At 43.8% G+C, this 14,607-nt stretch overlaps 1 protein-coding gene across 3 annotated transcripts in view; it reads right to left on the reverse strand.

Moving 5' to 3' along the window:
• CRCP (CGRP receptor component) overlaps window positions 1-14,607 on the reverse strand; it is a 69,183-nt gene that overhangs the window by 17,029 nt on the left and 37,547 nt on the right. For all 3 annotated transcript variants that reach the window (XM_030222382.1, XM_030222381.1, XM_030222380.1), the window contains exon 5: window positions 10,051-10,108. In XM_030222382.1, coding sequence (XP_030078242.1) covers window positions 10,051-10,108 — 58 coding nt within the window. The remainder of the gene's footprint in view (window positions 1-10,050; window positions 10,109-14,607) is intronic.

A 14,607-nucleotide genomic window follows, 5' to 3' on the forward strand; every position in this document is an offset into this window, starting at 1 on the left:
ACCGCCCGTGGGTGAATCTCTTCATAACGGCGGTTAATAAATCCCAATAAAATAAATAAACATTCAATGGCTGAGCCAAATTAGGAGGGAGAACACAAGAAAAGTCATGCTGAGTATGATTGAAATCCATTGAGCCCTGCATCCTGTCTCTGAAACCAGCTTATTCAGATTGGCTGTCAGGGATGCTTAAATACTAGGGTAAACATTGTGGGTAGGTACAAATGCTGTTATTTCCACATTAAGTGGTCTGAAGTCCAAAAGAACATCAAGAAACTGCCAGACCAAAAAATAGTGCTCAAACAGCTTTATGAACACTGTCGCACTTGCTTCCTGTTCACCCAGTGTTTCCATGGAACATACAGGACTACAAATCCCAGACTGGTTTGGGGACATCACAAGAAAGACTAATGTTCGTGCTATGAAAACAATAACGCAGAAATCTGGTGGTCATATTGGTCCAGCAGAAAACACCAGACTAGTGCACACTGTAATGCCTGCTTTGGTCCATGAGCTGATGGCTGTATACAGATACAAATCAAACATGATTTGCCTCCCCTTATGAATCTGTGTTACAGCATCAGTCGGGCTTATTCTCTCAACATGAATAAGCAACAGGGGGCTCAATCATTCATTTCTGCACAAGTGCACCGAAAATGACAAGTGAATTCTTCCACTGAAACCTAATGAGCCATCCAAATTTAAGAAATAAAACATCAAGCCATACTGTTCTAGTGAGAGGCAAAAGCAGCTCTGCCTTCAAATTCTAATACAAAATGGGAATAACAAAAGATATGGACAAAGGGGTAGGCAGGTGATTGGTGGTGTCTTCTTGTTTTCCACAGGGCATCAGCAATCCTTGACTAAGTGGGGGGGGGGGGGGCACAGAGGAACTTGAAGACTGGGCTGCCTTCCTTTTGCTAAAATTCAGGTGGATACAAGAAGCTCATTCAGTGCCCTTTTTGAGGATTTCATAGTCATCTTTTTAAACCTGAAGCCCCAATGATAGAAGCAATTACACATGAACATTATTCTGAACTAAAGGACCAGCTCCCTTAAGTTGAGGGCATGAAAATATAGCGGACTGGAAATATTTAGTTACATGGGCTCCATTCAGCCCAAAGGCGGTAGTGTAGGGACTCCTGCCTTACTTATTTTACCCTGTCTGCTTATTTTTCCTGCTCTTATTATTCTTCCCTGATTCTTTCCCATTTGGACTATCGTAATTCAGGGGTACTGCTTTATTCTTCAAAGTCTCCAGTTGGTTCAAAATACAGCTGCTAGACAAATCTGCAATGTCTGTAGACATGATACAGCTTCACTGGCTTCCAATCTCATATAGGATATAGTTTACGGTGTTGGTACTTGCACAGAACCCCTCCCCCCCCCTCCCCCGGCTTCTATTGGACTCATTTTTGAAAGAGAAGGGCGCCCATCTTTCGACACAAATCGGGAGATAGGTGTCCTTCTCCCAGGGTCGCCCAAATCAGTATAATCGAAAGCCGATTTTGGGCACCCTCAACTGCTTTCCGTCGCGGGGACGACCAAAGTTCCCAGGGGCATGTCGGAAACATAGCGAAGGCGGGACTGGGGCATGCTTAACGCATGGACGTCCTCGGCTGATAATGGAAAAAAGAAGGGCGTCCCTGATGAACACTTGGCCAACTTTACTTGGTTCTTTTTTTCTTTACGACCAAGCCACAAAAATGTGCCCTAAATGACCAGATAACCACCAGAGGGAATTGGGGATGACCTCCCCCTACTCCCGCAGTGGTCACCAACCTCCCACCACCCTTAAAAAAATGTTTTAATATTTTTCCAGCCTCTATGCCAGCCTCAAATATCATACCCAGCTCCATGACAGCAGTATGCAGGTTTCTGGAGCAGTTTTAGTGGGTACTGCAGTGCACTTCAGGAGGTGGACCCAGGCCCCATCCCCCCTACCTGTTAAACTTGTGGTGGTAAATGTGAGCCCTTCAAAACCCACTGTACCCACATGTAGGTGCCCCCCTTCATCCCTAAGGGCTATGGTAGTGGTGTACAGTTGTGGGGAGTGGGTTTTGGGGGACTCAGTACACAAGGTAAGGGAGCTATGAACCTGGGAGCTTTTTCTGAAGTCCACTGCAGTGCCCCCTAGGGTGCCCGGTTGGTGTCCTGGCATGTCAGAGGGACCAGTGCACTACGAATGCTGGCTCCTCCCACGACCAAAGGGCTTGGATTTAGTTGTTTCTGGGATGGGCATCCTCGGTTTCCATTATCGCCGAAAATCGGGGACGACCATCTCTAGGGACGACCTAAATGTGGAGATTTGGCCATCCCCGACCGTATTATCGAAACAAAAGATGGCTGCCCATCTTGTTTCCATAATACAGGTTTCCCCGCCCCTTCGCGGGGACGTCCTGCGAGGACGCCCTCAGGCAAACTTGGGCGCCCCGTTCAATTATGCCCCTCCACATATGCCACCCAAAATTGGGCGCCGATCCAAGATGTGTGCCCAACTAAATTGGCCGAGCCAATCAATACCAATAATTGGGTGCTAATTGGCACCTATTTGGATTTGTGTACAAATCTTGCTATGCGCTACAACACTGTGCACCCAAATTCCATAGTGTGCAACTCAAAAGGGGGTGTGGCCATGGGCAGTACACGGGTGGGTCAGAAGTGTTCCTAAAACTTGTGCAGTGTTATAGAATACTGGTGACGTGGCCCAAATTGAGTGCTGGGAATTACACCTGGTTTCAGTAGGCTACGTCCTGGTGCCCAAATCTGGATGCTGAAATTGGCACTCAGTTCTTTTCTATAATGGATGCTCATCTTTGAGTGCCCATTATAGAATAGCATTGAGCAACAATTTCTGAGCATCATTTACTGAATCTAGCCCAAAGCATACTATCTTGGCTTACCATTTTACCTCTCGTCTTTGACTGCCCCATATCAACCTAGATCACTCTGTTCTGCTCATGCAGGTCACCTTCTAGTGCCATCGTTTTCTACACTTCATTAAAACACATCTCGATCCATTGGCTTTCAGTGGTTTAGCCCTGACCTTGTGGAATCTACTCCCATCGAGTATTCAATTAGAATCATCTTTGAAGAGATTTAAAGCAGTCCTTAAAACCTGGCTTTTTCTGACTCTCTTTTACTACCTTTCCTCTAATTGTTCTGGCTGTTGCCTTGAACTGATAGTTCTTTCCCTCTTTTGTTATGGTTATGTATTGTTGATCTATGCATACCTTCACCCACGTCTTGTGCTCAAATGGCTATGCATGTGTTTGTTTGTTATTTGTTTTATTAATTTTTATACTTATTGTACCCCATCCTTGATGGTTTCCCAAATGCATGGGCTATAAATCTAGCAAATAAAATAAATATATAAAGTAGCAAGCGTATTTTATGTTGCTAATATAAGTCATGTTATTAAGGAGGAAAAGACTTCAGGTGTTCGGCTCTTTCTTGTGAATTTTTTTTCACAGAACTGCCGCGAGAACGCCTTCACCGGTCTTAAAAACCTGCAATTGTAAATTTGTACTGTTTTGTTTCTTTATACGATATATTGCGCTGTAAACAATTTTGTTACTATATGTCTTCTTCAATTGTAAGTGATATGCTAGAAATTACTTTTTTTTTGTATAAACTTTTCAACTGAAAGGACATTAAATGTTATGCAGGAGAAGGTATCTAGGCACTTATCTTAACTGGAAAGATTTCTCAGCGGTTATTCACAAGAAAGAGCTGAACACCTGAGGTCTTTTCCTCCTTAATTTATTTATTTCGATTTTGCTCACACCTTTTTCAGTAGTAGCTCAAGGTGAGTTACATTCAGGTACTCTGGATATTTCTCTGTCCCAGGAGGGCTCACAATCTAAGCTTGTACCTAAGGTAATGGAGGGCTAAGTGACTTGCCCAAGATCACAAGGAGCAGCAGTGGGATTTGAACCAGCCACCTCTGGATTGCAAGACCGGTGCTCTAACCACTATTAGCAACATAAAACATGTGTGCTACTTTATATATTTAGAATAGTCTACTCAGCAAGGTACCTGCCACAATGTAAATAAATTAAATAAAAATAAAACAGAAGCACTTCATGTTCTGTTCAATATCAGCATCTACTTCTGACACTAAAATATCCCACAGTCTATTCCCCACCATCTGAGGATCTCAGGATCTGAACTTACAATCTGCAGCCTCCACACCAGGAGTCTCTGCTACAAAAGCAGCTCCCTTCAGCTGAATTTTTAAGAGGTTTCCTAATTTAATCAGGTTATTCATTTCTCTATCCTGTCAAAGGATCAGAAGCAAATGCACTTCCCAAGAAGATACCAGAACATATTTTAATTATTATTTAAATAAAACAAACACACACTGAATGTATGTGTATGCACGGAGGGGGGTGTCTATAAAATCCCGAGTGGAGTGTACGGGTAAATGCAAATTGATTATTTTTTCAACAAGTACAAAGCCTAGATGGCACGCCATGAAGGTACTAAGTAGTACATTTAAAACAAATTGGAGAAAAAAAATGAAGTTACTCACTTGTAGCAGATGTTCTCTGAGGACAGCAGGACACATATTCTCACATGTGGAATGATGTAATCCATGGAGCCCCAGTATGGACACTGCCTAGAATTCTGTTTATTCCAGAAGCTTTTGGCAGGCCCAACCAAGTATGCATGCATGCTGTCTCGCCTGCCCAACTCACTCACGCAGGACCTGTAGTTGGATAAAAGCATACAGAATGCAACTTCTAGGGGAGGTGGGAGGATTTGTGAGAATATATGTCCTGCTGTCTTTGGAGAACACCTGCTACAGGTGAATAACTTCACTTTCTCTGAGGACAAGCAAGGCATTATCTTCTCATATATAGGAATCCCTAGCTACCAGGCTTACTGAAAACAACAAACAGTCAATAGGGATTTGCAATGGCAAGGCCAACCAGAACAAAGAAAAATAACAGTTCAGGTGGTTATGGTGCAGCCTGGAACAGAATAAACATGGGCCTAGGATTCTAGATTTCAAACAAATTCTGTAGAACTGTCTGACCAAACCAGCTGTTGCATCAGGAGTTCTGCTCGAGGCAATAGTGAAAAGTGAATGAGTGGACTGAAGACCACATTGCAGCCCTTCAAATCTCCACAGTAGAGGCTCATTTCAAGTAGGCTACTGATGCCGCCATGGCGCTGACATTGTGAGCCATGACATAACCCTCCAGAATCAGCCCAGCCTGGGTATAAGTGAAGGAGATGCAATCTGCTAGCCAACTAGATAACATGTGTGTTTACCAATAGCTGCCCCCCCCCCCCCATCCTTTTGAATCGAAAGAAACCAAAAGCTGGGTGGACTGTCTATGGGCTTTGGTCTGCTCCAGACAGAAGGTGAAGGCTTGCTTGCAGTTCAAGGTGTGCAGTGCACTTTCACCAGGATGGGCATGAAGTTTTGAGAAAGGACAATTGACTGATTAAGATGAAGCTCCGACACCACTTTAGGAAGGAACTTAGGATGTGTGCAGAGAACTACTCTGTCACGATGAAACTTTGTGTAAGGTGGATTGGCAACTAGGGTCTGAAGATCACTGATCCTGCAAGCTGAGGTGACCACTACCAAAAATAAGACCTTTCAGGTCAGGTACTTCAGATGGCAAGAGTCAAGGGGATCAAAAGGAGCTTTCATCAGCTGGGTAAGGACCACGTTGAGGACCCCATGACACAGTGGGAGGTTTGATGGGGGGTTTTATCAGAAGCAAACCTTGCATAAAGTGAACTAGAGGCTTTACAGAGATGGGCTTACCCTCTATATGGTGATGGTAAGCGCTAATAGCACTAAGGTGAGCCCTTATGGAGTCGGTCTTTAAACTTCATAAAGCAGGTTTTGGGTAGGACGAGAGAAAGGATATAGAGCCTTGTCCTCACACCAAATGGCAAACTTCTTCCATTTGAAAGTGTAACACTTCTTAGTGGAATCTTTCCTGAAAGCCAGCAGGACCCTGGAAATACCCTCAGGTAGTTGAAGGGATGCAAATTCTAAGCTCTCAACATTCAAGCCATGAGAGCCAAGGATAGGAGGTTGGGATGCAGAAGAGACCTGAGTGATGAGGATCGTAAAAATACAATCTTCAAGGTTCTATGGTGGATAACTCCAGAAGAAGGAGGAATTATATCTGTCTCTGTCAGTAAGGCGCAATGAGAATCCATGGGGCCCTGGTCCTGACTGAGTTTCAGCAGACTTTCTGACCACAGATGAAGGATACGCATATGGAAGGCCCTTCCCCCAATCCAGGAGAAAGGCATCTGACACTTGCTTGCCGTGTGACCTGAGTCTGGAAAAGAACTGAGGGACCTTGTTGTTTAGATATGGCAAAGAGAGGGGAACGGGGCGAAGAGGGATATGAAGGCAGGCCAAGGGATCCCTCTTCTGAGGGCTCCTATGGCTCTACTTTAAGACCCCCAGGAGCAGTCCGTATCAGACTCAGCAAGTGGTCTTCATTCAACCCCTGAAACTGCACCTGCCTCGGACCTCTGAGCACATGGTCAGGCTCTGGTTCAGAGCACCGAGGTACGGGTCCTCTCCTGTACTCCAGGATCGCTTCCTCCCTCGATGGGCTGGAGAGGACCACTGGATCAGTTGATTCCAGCTCCGATGCCCAAAAGGCACCAGCACTGACGAATGCCTAACAGGCAGGGTATAGGTCTCCAAGATGAGCTGGGACAGCACTGTGGCTGACACCAATGCCTCAACATCACGTCAAGCCAAAATACAATCCAGTTCTTCTTGTAACATGATTTGGATCCGCTCCTCGGGAACAGGCATCGGTGAAAGCATGGACAGTGCCGGTACTGAGACAGCCTGAGAAGATGTTGAAGCCAAATCTGAGGGGGAGGCTGGCGCATCTGCACCACTTCCACGAAGGGGGACTGCCCTCTCGGCGTTGATGCTTTTCGGGTACTGGGGATGTCGGTGTCTTGGAGCTCCTAGCATTGTGCAAGGAGGACCAATATTGGTGCTTCTTCACCTCTGCTTGATACACATCATCAGGATCCCTGCAGAATTCTCGCAGGTCCTTGGTGTCAGGTTCAAAAATGCTCATCTGGAGCAGGTACTACTGATGCCCAACATCAAGGCAGGGGGAGACCTCCTCGATGTCAATGCTTCCCCAGTGTCTGGTGCAGCTCCTGATGTCACCGATGCCGATGAACTGGATTTCAGCGCGACAAAAATGTTCTTGTAACATAGTAGATGACGGCAGAAAAAGACCTGCACGGTCCATCCAGTCTGCCCAACAAGATGAACTCACATGTGCTACTTTTTGTGTATACCTTACCTTGATTTGTACCTGCCCTTTTCCGGGCACAGACCGTATACGTCTGCCCAGCACTATCCCCGCCTCCCAACCACCAGCCCCGCCTCCCACCACCGGTTCTGGCACAGACCGTATAAGTCTGCCCAGCACCATCTCCGCCTCCCGCCACCGGCTCTGCCACCCAATCTCGGCTAAGCTACTTAGGATCCATTCCTTCTGAACAGGATTCCTTTATGTTTATCCCACACATGTTTGAATTCCGTTACCGTTTCGTTTCCACCACCTCCCGCGGGAGGGCATTCCAAGCATCCACTACTCTCTCCGTGAAAAAATACTTCCCGACATTTTTCTTGAGTCTGCCCCCCTTCAATTTCATTTCATGTCCTCTCATTCTACTGCCTTCGCATCTCCGGAAAAGGTTCATTTGCAGATTAATACCTTTCAAATATTTGAACGTCTGTATCATATCGCCCCTGTTTCTCCTTTCCTCCAGAGTATACATGTTCAGGTCCGCAAGTCTCTCCTCATACGTCTTGTAACGCAAATCCCATACCATTCTCGTAGCTTTTCTTTGCACCGCTTCAATTCTTTTTACATCCTTAACAAGATACGGCCTCCAAAACTGAACACAATACTCCAGGTGGGGCCTCACCAATGACTTATCCTCTTTCTTCTGCTGGTCACACCTCTCTCTATACAGCCTAACAACCTTCTAGCTACGGCCACTGCCTTGTCACACTGTTTCGTCGCCTTCAAATCCTCAGATACTATCACCCCAAGATCCCTCTCCCCATCCGTGCCTATCAGACTTTCCCCGCCTAACACATACGTCTCCCGTGGATTTCTACTCCCTAAGTGCATCACTTTGCATTTCTTTGCATTGAATTTTAATTGCCAAACCTTAGACCATTCTTCTAGCTTCCGTAGGTCCTTCTACTCTTCTGTGTTCTTTTCTGCATTTGGGAACAGAGTTTACAGTGAGAGAACTTATGGTCAGGGCCAAGGCACAGTAAGCACAGCCAAAGCGAAATCAAATTGCTCAATTTTTTAGAAGGGGTTATTCTTTCTATTTAATTAATTAATTTTTTAATTTTTAAAAAGACCTAAGTAGGCTGTGAGCCACTGAAAAAGAAATAAAATTTTAACAGTGTCAAAAATACTAAAAATGAAAGGGGGAAGAAGTGAAAACAATAAAATCAAAATTGGTACCAGGCTACTTACAGGAAAAGGGGCAAGGCGGCTAAGCAAAAAAATCTGAAGAAAAACGCGCAACAGTACAATATGTCTTCTTTGCTCTGCAGATGAAAAGAAACTGTGGGTCCCATGTGAATCAGGCAGACAGGAAGGCACATGTGTACGTGCGGTCAGACATGCCAAAAGCTTTTGAAATAAACAAATGCTGGGCAGCCTCAGATGACATCACCCCTCATGTCAGAAGATAATGTCCTGCTTTGTCCTTGGATAATATTTTTTTTCACTCCGTGGAACTTGTTACCAGAGGATGTGGTAAAGTAATTAGCATAGCTGGATTTCAAAACAATTTATACAAATTCATTGAAGTATCCATAAACCATTAAGGTAGAACTGGGAAAGCCTGGGGTCAGTAGAATGGAATCTTGCTATTGTTTGGGATCCTGACAAGTACTGGTAACTTGAATTGGCCACTGCTGGAAATATGTCGGGCTAAATACTCCTTTGGTCTGACCCAGTATAGCAATTCTTTTGTTCTTAACTTACACTTTCAATACTTGCACAGCTTATTTTAAGAACATAAGCACTGCCATACTGGGACAGACCGAAGGTTCATCAAGCCCAGTATCGTTTCCAACAGTGGCCAATGAAGGTCAGAAGCCTTACTTCTGGCTGTTTTAGCCAATCATCTCCCCCCCCCCCCCCCCCTTATTCCTTTATTGAGAATTTTCTCCCTGTACACTTGTTGATCTCTAAGGGTGGGGGGTGAGATGGGATGCAGGAGATCTTTTTCTTATTTTCTGATTGCTTTTGGAGCGTGGATGTTTTGCTGTATCGATCTTTTTCACTGTTCATTGTCTACTTTTGATAAATAAAGAAATTTTAAATAAAAACAAACAAAAACTGAAGATGCAGAACACTACCCCTCTCCCATGATATTCAAAGCTATTTAACTGTCCAGACGTGGCCGCTGACTGGTTAAATGGCATATTGACGCCTAACCGCGGATATTCAGCGGGAGATAACCGGTTATTTCCTAGAAAATATGTGTGATTAACCAGCTATATTGTGCGACATAGCCGATTAGGTGTGGATATTCAGCACTTGACCGGCTATGTTCAGCGGTTAAAATAGGCTGCATAAACAGCAGGCCTATCTTTAACCACTAAAACGTTAACCCACTAGGGCTGAATATTGGCTTAAAACCAGTTACCTTTTTAACGGTTAATAAAACCCAGACATTCAATGCTGGTCACTGGAAATGGCCCAGCATTGAATATCTAGGTTTAACAACAGTGGCAGACAACAAAAGCGCTGCCCGCCACCAGCTGAATATCGGGCCCTAGTTATTATTTTATATAATGCACTCTGAAAGTGCCCACTGTGGGCAAGTAGCATCCCGTAATTTTTTCCTTAAATTACAAGAGCCAGAGTTCTTTTCTGGAAAAAAAAAAAATGTCTACTTTAGCATTTTTTGTTTAATTTCCACCCCTTTATCGATATTGGTGTAATGCATATTGTCCTACCAGCCTCAATTGTTGCAATAACCATTCATATTTTAACTTACCAACTGTATTTCCACTGCAGTCTTCGGCCTGTGATTTAGCAGCTGAAGCTTTTCTGCTCTGTTAAAAAGATAAATAAATAAAATAAAAAGTTGGGGTCCTCACCATATTAAGAGAGGTGTGGTAATGCCTGGTTCAAAGTCACCACACAGAATGACTGTCAAAGTGATGTTACGTGTCTCTTTTAATGCTATCACATCATGTATGACACACCTCCACAGAAACCAGCGCTCTGCTGGTGATGTCATCCAACACAGCAAGGAAAACTTCCCTGGAAGCCTTACAGGGCAGACCAGATGTTTACTTTTAATTCCTCGCAAAGACAAGATAGTTGAGGTTAGAAAGCTTAATGTGCCACACATCTTGTTCCCATCATATATCTGCTCTTGATCCCTCAGCTATATGGTAAGATGTATTGTAAAAAATCTTTAGCATCACATCTATGTTAGTTGAATGTTCTAATGCTTATTAGGTGCATCATTAGTATTATGCTAGCATTGTATTGTATCTCAGGTATTTGAATTTCAGTGCTGTTAAATGTGTATATTTTTGATACTGTTTCATGACAGTTCTATTATTAGGTTTCAATTTACTGTTTTCACGTTTATCTCATTTATTGTATTTGTTTATTCTTGGTTATTTTACTATTGTTACTGTTAACAAACTTGTACACCGCCTTGTGTGAATCTCTTCATAAAGGTGGTTAACAAATCCCAATAAATAAATAATATACACTACCCGTAGTCTCCAGCTAGTTCAAAGCACAGCAGCGAAACTGATTTATGGTGATAAACAGTTAGACCACGTCACACATCTCTTGCATGCCCAACACTGGCTCCTTGTTACTTACCACACCCATTATAAAATCCTTCTTTTGGCCTACATAGCTTACCATACTGGTCTGCCGCCTTATCTTTCTTAACTGCTAGTTCCTTATGTACCAGATTGCGCCCTACATTCATCCAATGCCAGCCTAATGATTGTTTTTCTCTCATGTACCACTTTACGTTTAGCCTTTTTTCAATTCTCTGGCTTGCTGCTGCTCTGCTCCTTGTCTATGGAATCAGCTTTTCCCTGCTCGTCTTGAAGAACTTTTAAGGTGGCACTAAAAGCATGGGTTTTTACCAGGGCCTTCACTTGATGTGTTGGTCTACTCTGTTTACTCTGCTTTGCCCTCCTTATAGTTGGGCCGGGTTTTCCCCTCTTGGCCTGATGTGTCCCATCACTTCACCAGTCTACTGGATATTGTTTCCTACTCATCCCCCTCCCTCTCGTATTCTGTGCATCTGTTTCCCTAAGTACATAAGTATTACCATACTGGGAAAGACCAAAGGTCCATCAAGTCCAGCATCCTGTTTCCAACAGTGGCCAATCCAGATCACAAATACCTGGCAAGATTCCAAAAAAGTACTAAACATTTTATATTGCTTATCCCAGAAATAGTGGATTTTCCCCAAGTCCATTTAATAACGGTCTATGGACTTTTCCTTTAGGAAGCTGTCCAAACCTTTTTTAAACTCCGCTAAGCTGACCGCCTTTACCACATTCTCTGGTAACGAATTCCAGAGTTTAATTACACGTTGAGTGAAGAACATTTTCTCCGATTCGTTTTAAATTTACTACATTGTAGCTTCATCGCATGCCCCCTAGTCCTAGTATTTTTGGAAAGCATAAACAGAGGCTTCACATCTACCCGTTCAACTCCACTCATTATTGTATAGACCTCTATCATATCTCCCCTCAGCTGCCTTTTCTCCAAGCTGAAAAGCCCTAGCCACTTTAGCTTCTCCTCATAGGGAAGTTGTCCAAGTTGCACCTGTTGCAAGAACATTGCTAGGTTTGTTCATTGCTTTGATGCTCGTGCCATATGCAATATACCAAGGGGCTCATTTTCAAAACAAAGTCCAAAAAAACATCATAAATTGGCAGGAGGACATTTTTCTCTCTAAAATGTCCAAGTTGCAATTTTCAACACCCTGATTTTAGACATTTTACTCCACCGTTCATCCGAATTTCAAGGAGCGGCCCCAAAAGATAGAGGTTTTTCTGAAATAATGAAACAAAATGAAAACGTCTAGCACCAAAATTGACCTTTTTGACTAGACTTGTTTCAATCATGAGTAAGTGGCCTAAATGACCAAATGATCACTGGAGGGATTAAGGCATAACCCCCCTCCCTTACTCCCCAAGTGGTCAAGCCCCTTAAGCTGTGACAGTACATACCAAGCTGTATGACAGCTTCACATATGAAGACCATTCTTATTAAAGCAGCAAGCAGGTCCCAGGAGTAGCCTAGTGATCAGTGCAGTGAACTTTAGAGAAGGGGACCCAGGCCCATAGCTCACTCAAAATGGTACACTTGTGGTGGAACATGTGAGCCTTCCAAAAAGCACTAAATATTTACCATACCTACATATAGGTGACACCTGCAAGCTTGAAAACTATTGCAGTGGTATGCAGTCAGGTACAGCTGGTATTTTTTTCTGCTCCTGGAGGGCTCACCATACACTATAAGGGGTTATGGTGAGATGTGTACCTGGGACCTTTTATGTGAAGTCCATTGCTGTGCCCCCTAGGCTGCCCCACTGTCTGTTTGGCCATTCTACTAAGAATGACGGCCTTCTCAATGGCTAGTTTTTGGGCGTTTTTCTCTTGGATGTTTTATTTTCCAAAATGGAGTGGAGGAGTGGCCTAGTGGTTAGGCTGGTGGACTCTGGTCCTGGGGACTACAATACAATCAAATCGTTCTGTAAAAGAACATACAGAAAACATATCTTTAACTTAGCCCACATTGAGGGAACCAAGAAAGTAAATGCACTGAAGACAGATATAAATGATAAGAAAACAGTTGAAAAGACAGAAAAGGGAGTAAGAAACCCCTCTCCTATAATTAACAGACCAAAATTGGCCCTAACAAGCTGGGGCATCAAGGAAGAGTAACACCTTTTCCTTTAAGAACAAATCTTAACTGAATTGAATCATAGAAAATATACCGAACATTTTGATATACCACCAAACATTTAAAAGGAAATCTAAGTTGAAAGGAAGCTCCTATAGAGGTAACAGGAAATTTTATCGAAAATGCCCCTCCAAATGTCTTAAATCCTACTATATAAATGAAGACTGACCGACGTGCCGCACATTATTATTTATGGCATTTGTATCCCACATTATCCCACCTCTTTGCAGGCTCAATGAGCATGCGCAAAACGTCACAAATCACTTCCGTTCCGAGTTCCGACGTTGGCCGGCGAGCACCGGGCGGGCGGGGATCGTCCGACAGCAGCTCCGAGCCGCACTCCGTCTCCGACAGGTACAATGAGCTGCTGCCGCCTCCGCCGCCGCTGTGACCCGGGCGCTTTCCTCTGCCACCGTCCCCGGGGCGGCTTTCCTGGGTGGGGGCTCGGCTGCACCCGGCGTTGCTCCGACCGCTTTCTTGCCCGTTTTAATGGGCTCAATGGCTTGTAAACAAATAAATAAATAAATAAAAAGCCTGGCCTGATAGTTCATTCGCTAGTGCTGCCTTGCAGAAGATCTGAGTTCAAGTCCCAGGTCAGCTGGGAATGCTGCATCCGCTTCCCCAAGGCAGAAGTGAATCACAGTCATTGTGCAACAGCTTCTAGTGACTGCGTTTAGGATGGAGGAGTGGCCTAGTGGTTAGGGTGGTGGACTTTGGTCCTAGGGAACTGAGGAACTGAGTTTGATTCCCACTGCATGCAAAGGCAGCTCCTTGTGACTCTGGGCAAGTCACTTAACCCTCCATTGCCCCATGTAAGCCGCATTGAGCCTGCCATGAGTGGGAAAGCGCGGGGTACAAATGTAACAAAAATAAAATCTGTGGTTGCAGTGTTCAGGAAGCAGCCTCGGTGCATGATGACTGCCTGAGGACTTTCCATGCACAGGAGATAAGCAAGTTTAGAGGCAATATGAAACTACAGAAAAAACACTCATGGTGTGTTCTGATTGAGATGAAAGCTAAAAAACAAAAAGGTCAGGAGAAAACTGCAAAGCCAAAAAAGAAAAAAAAAAAAAGTTCAGCACAATATCACCTCTTCTCAAGTTTTATAGTACCACAGAGTCTCATGTATATTCATTGGGGGATTTCCTGAAAATCTGACTGGCTAGTTGTGTCCCGAGGACTGGGTTGAGAACCCCTTCTCTAGATGGTGGTTGTTTACAATTTAAATTTGCTATATCAGACAGACATTCTCTCAGCAAGATAAGACTTTATTTTCATTTTTTTTTTGGCCCAGCAGTATCCTACAACTCTTTTGGGTTTTCAATTCAACTCGAACAAGCTTGTATCGAGCTATGTTTATGTTTATTAAGGTACTTAATATAATACTGTCTAACGGGTTAGCGCACAAGGAGGTTTACATACTAAATAAAAGTAGTATCCCATACATTTTTCCTTAAATTACACAGAATCAGAGCTTTGAAGAAAGGAACACCAATAAGGACAGGATAGAACGAGGTATAAGTAGGCAAAAGAACAAGGAACAGATTCAGAGCCCCTCAAAGAGCAGCTGATCCTGTAAGTAGCAAGACCAAAAGTTTTT

Source organism: Microcaecilia unicolor, chromosome 13 (genome assembly GCF_901765095.1).
Source record: "Microcaecilia unicolor chromosome 13, aMicUni1.1, whole genome shotgun sequence".
Lineage (NCBI taxonomy): Eukaryota > Metazoa > Chordata > Amphibia > Gymnophiona > Siphonopidae > Microcaecilia > Microcaecilia unicolor.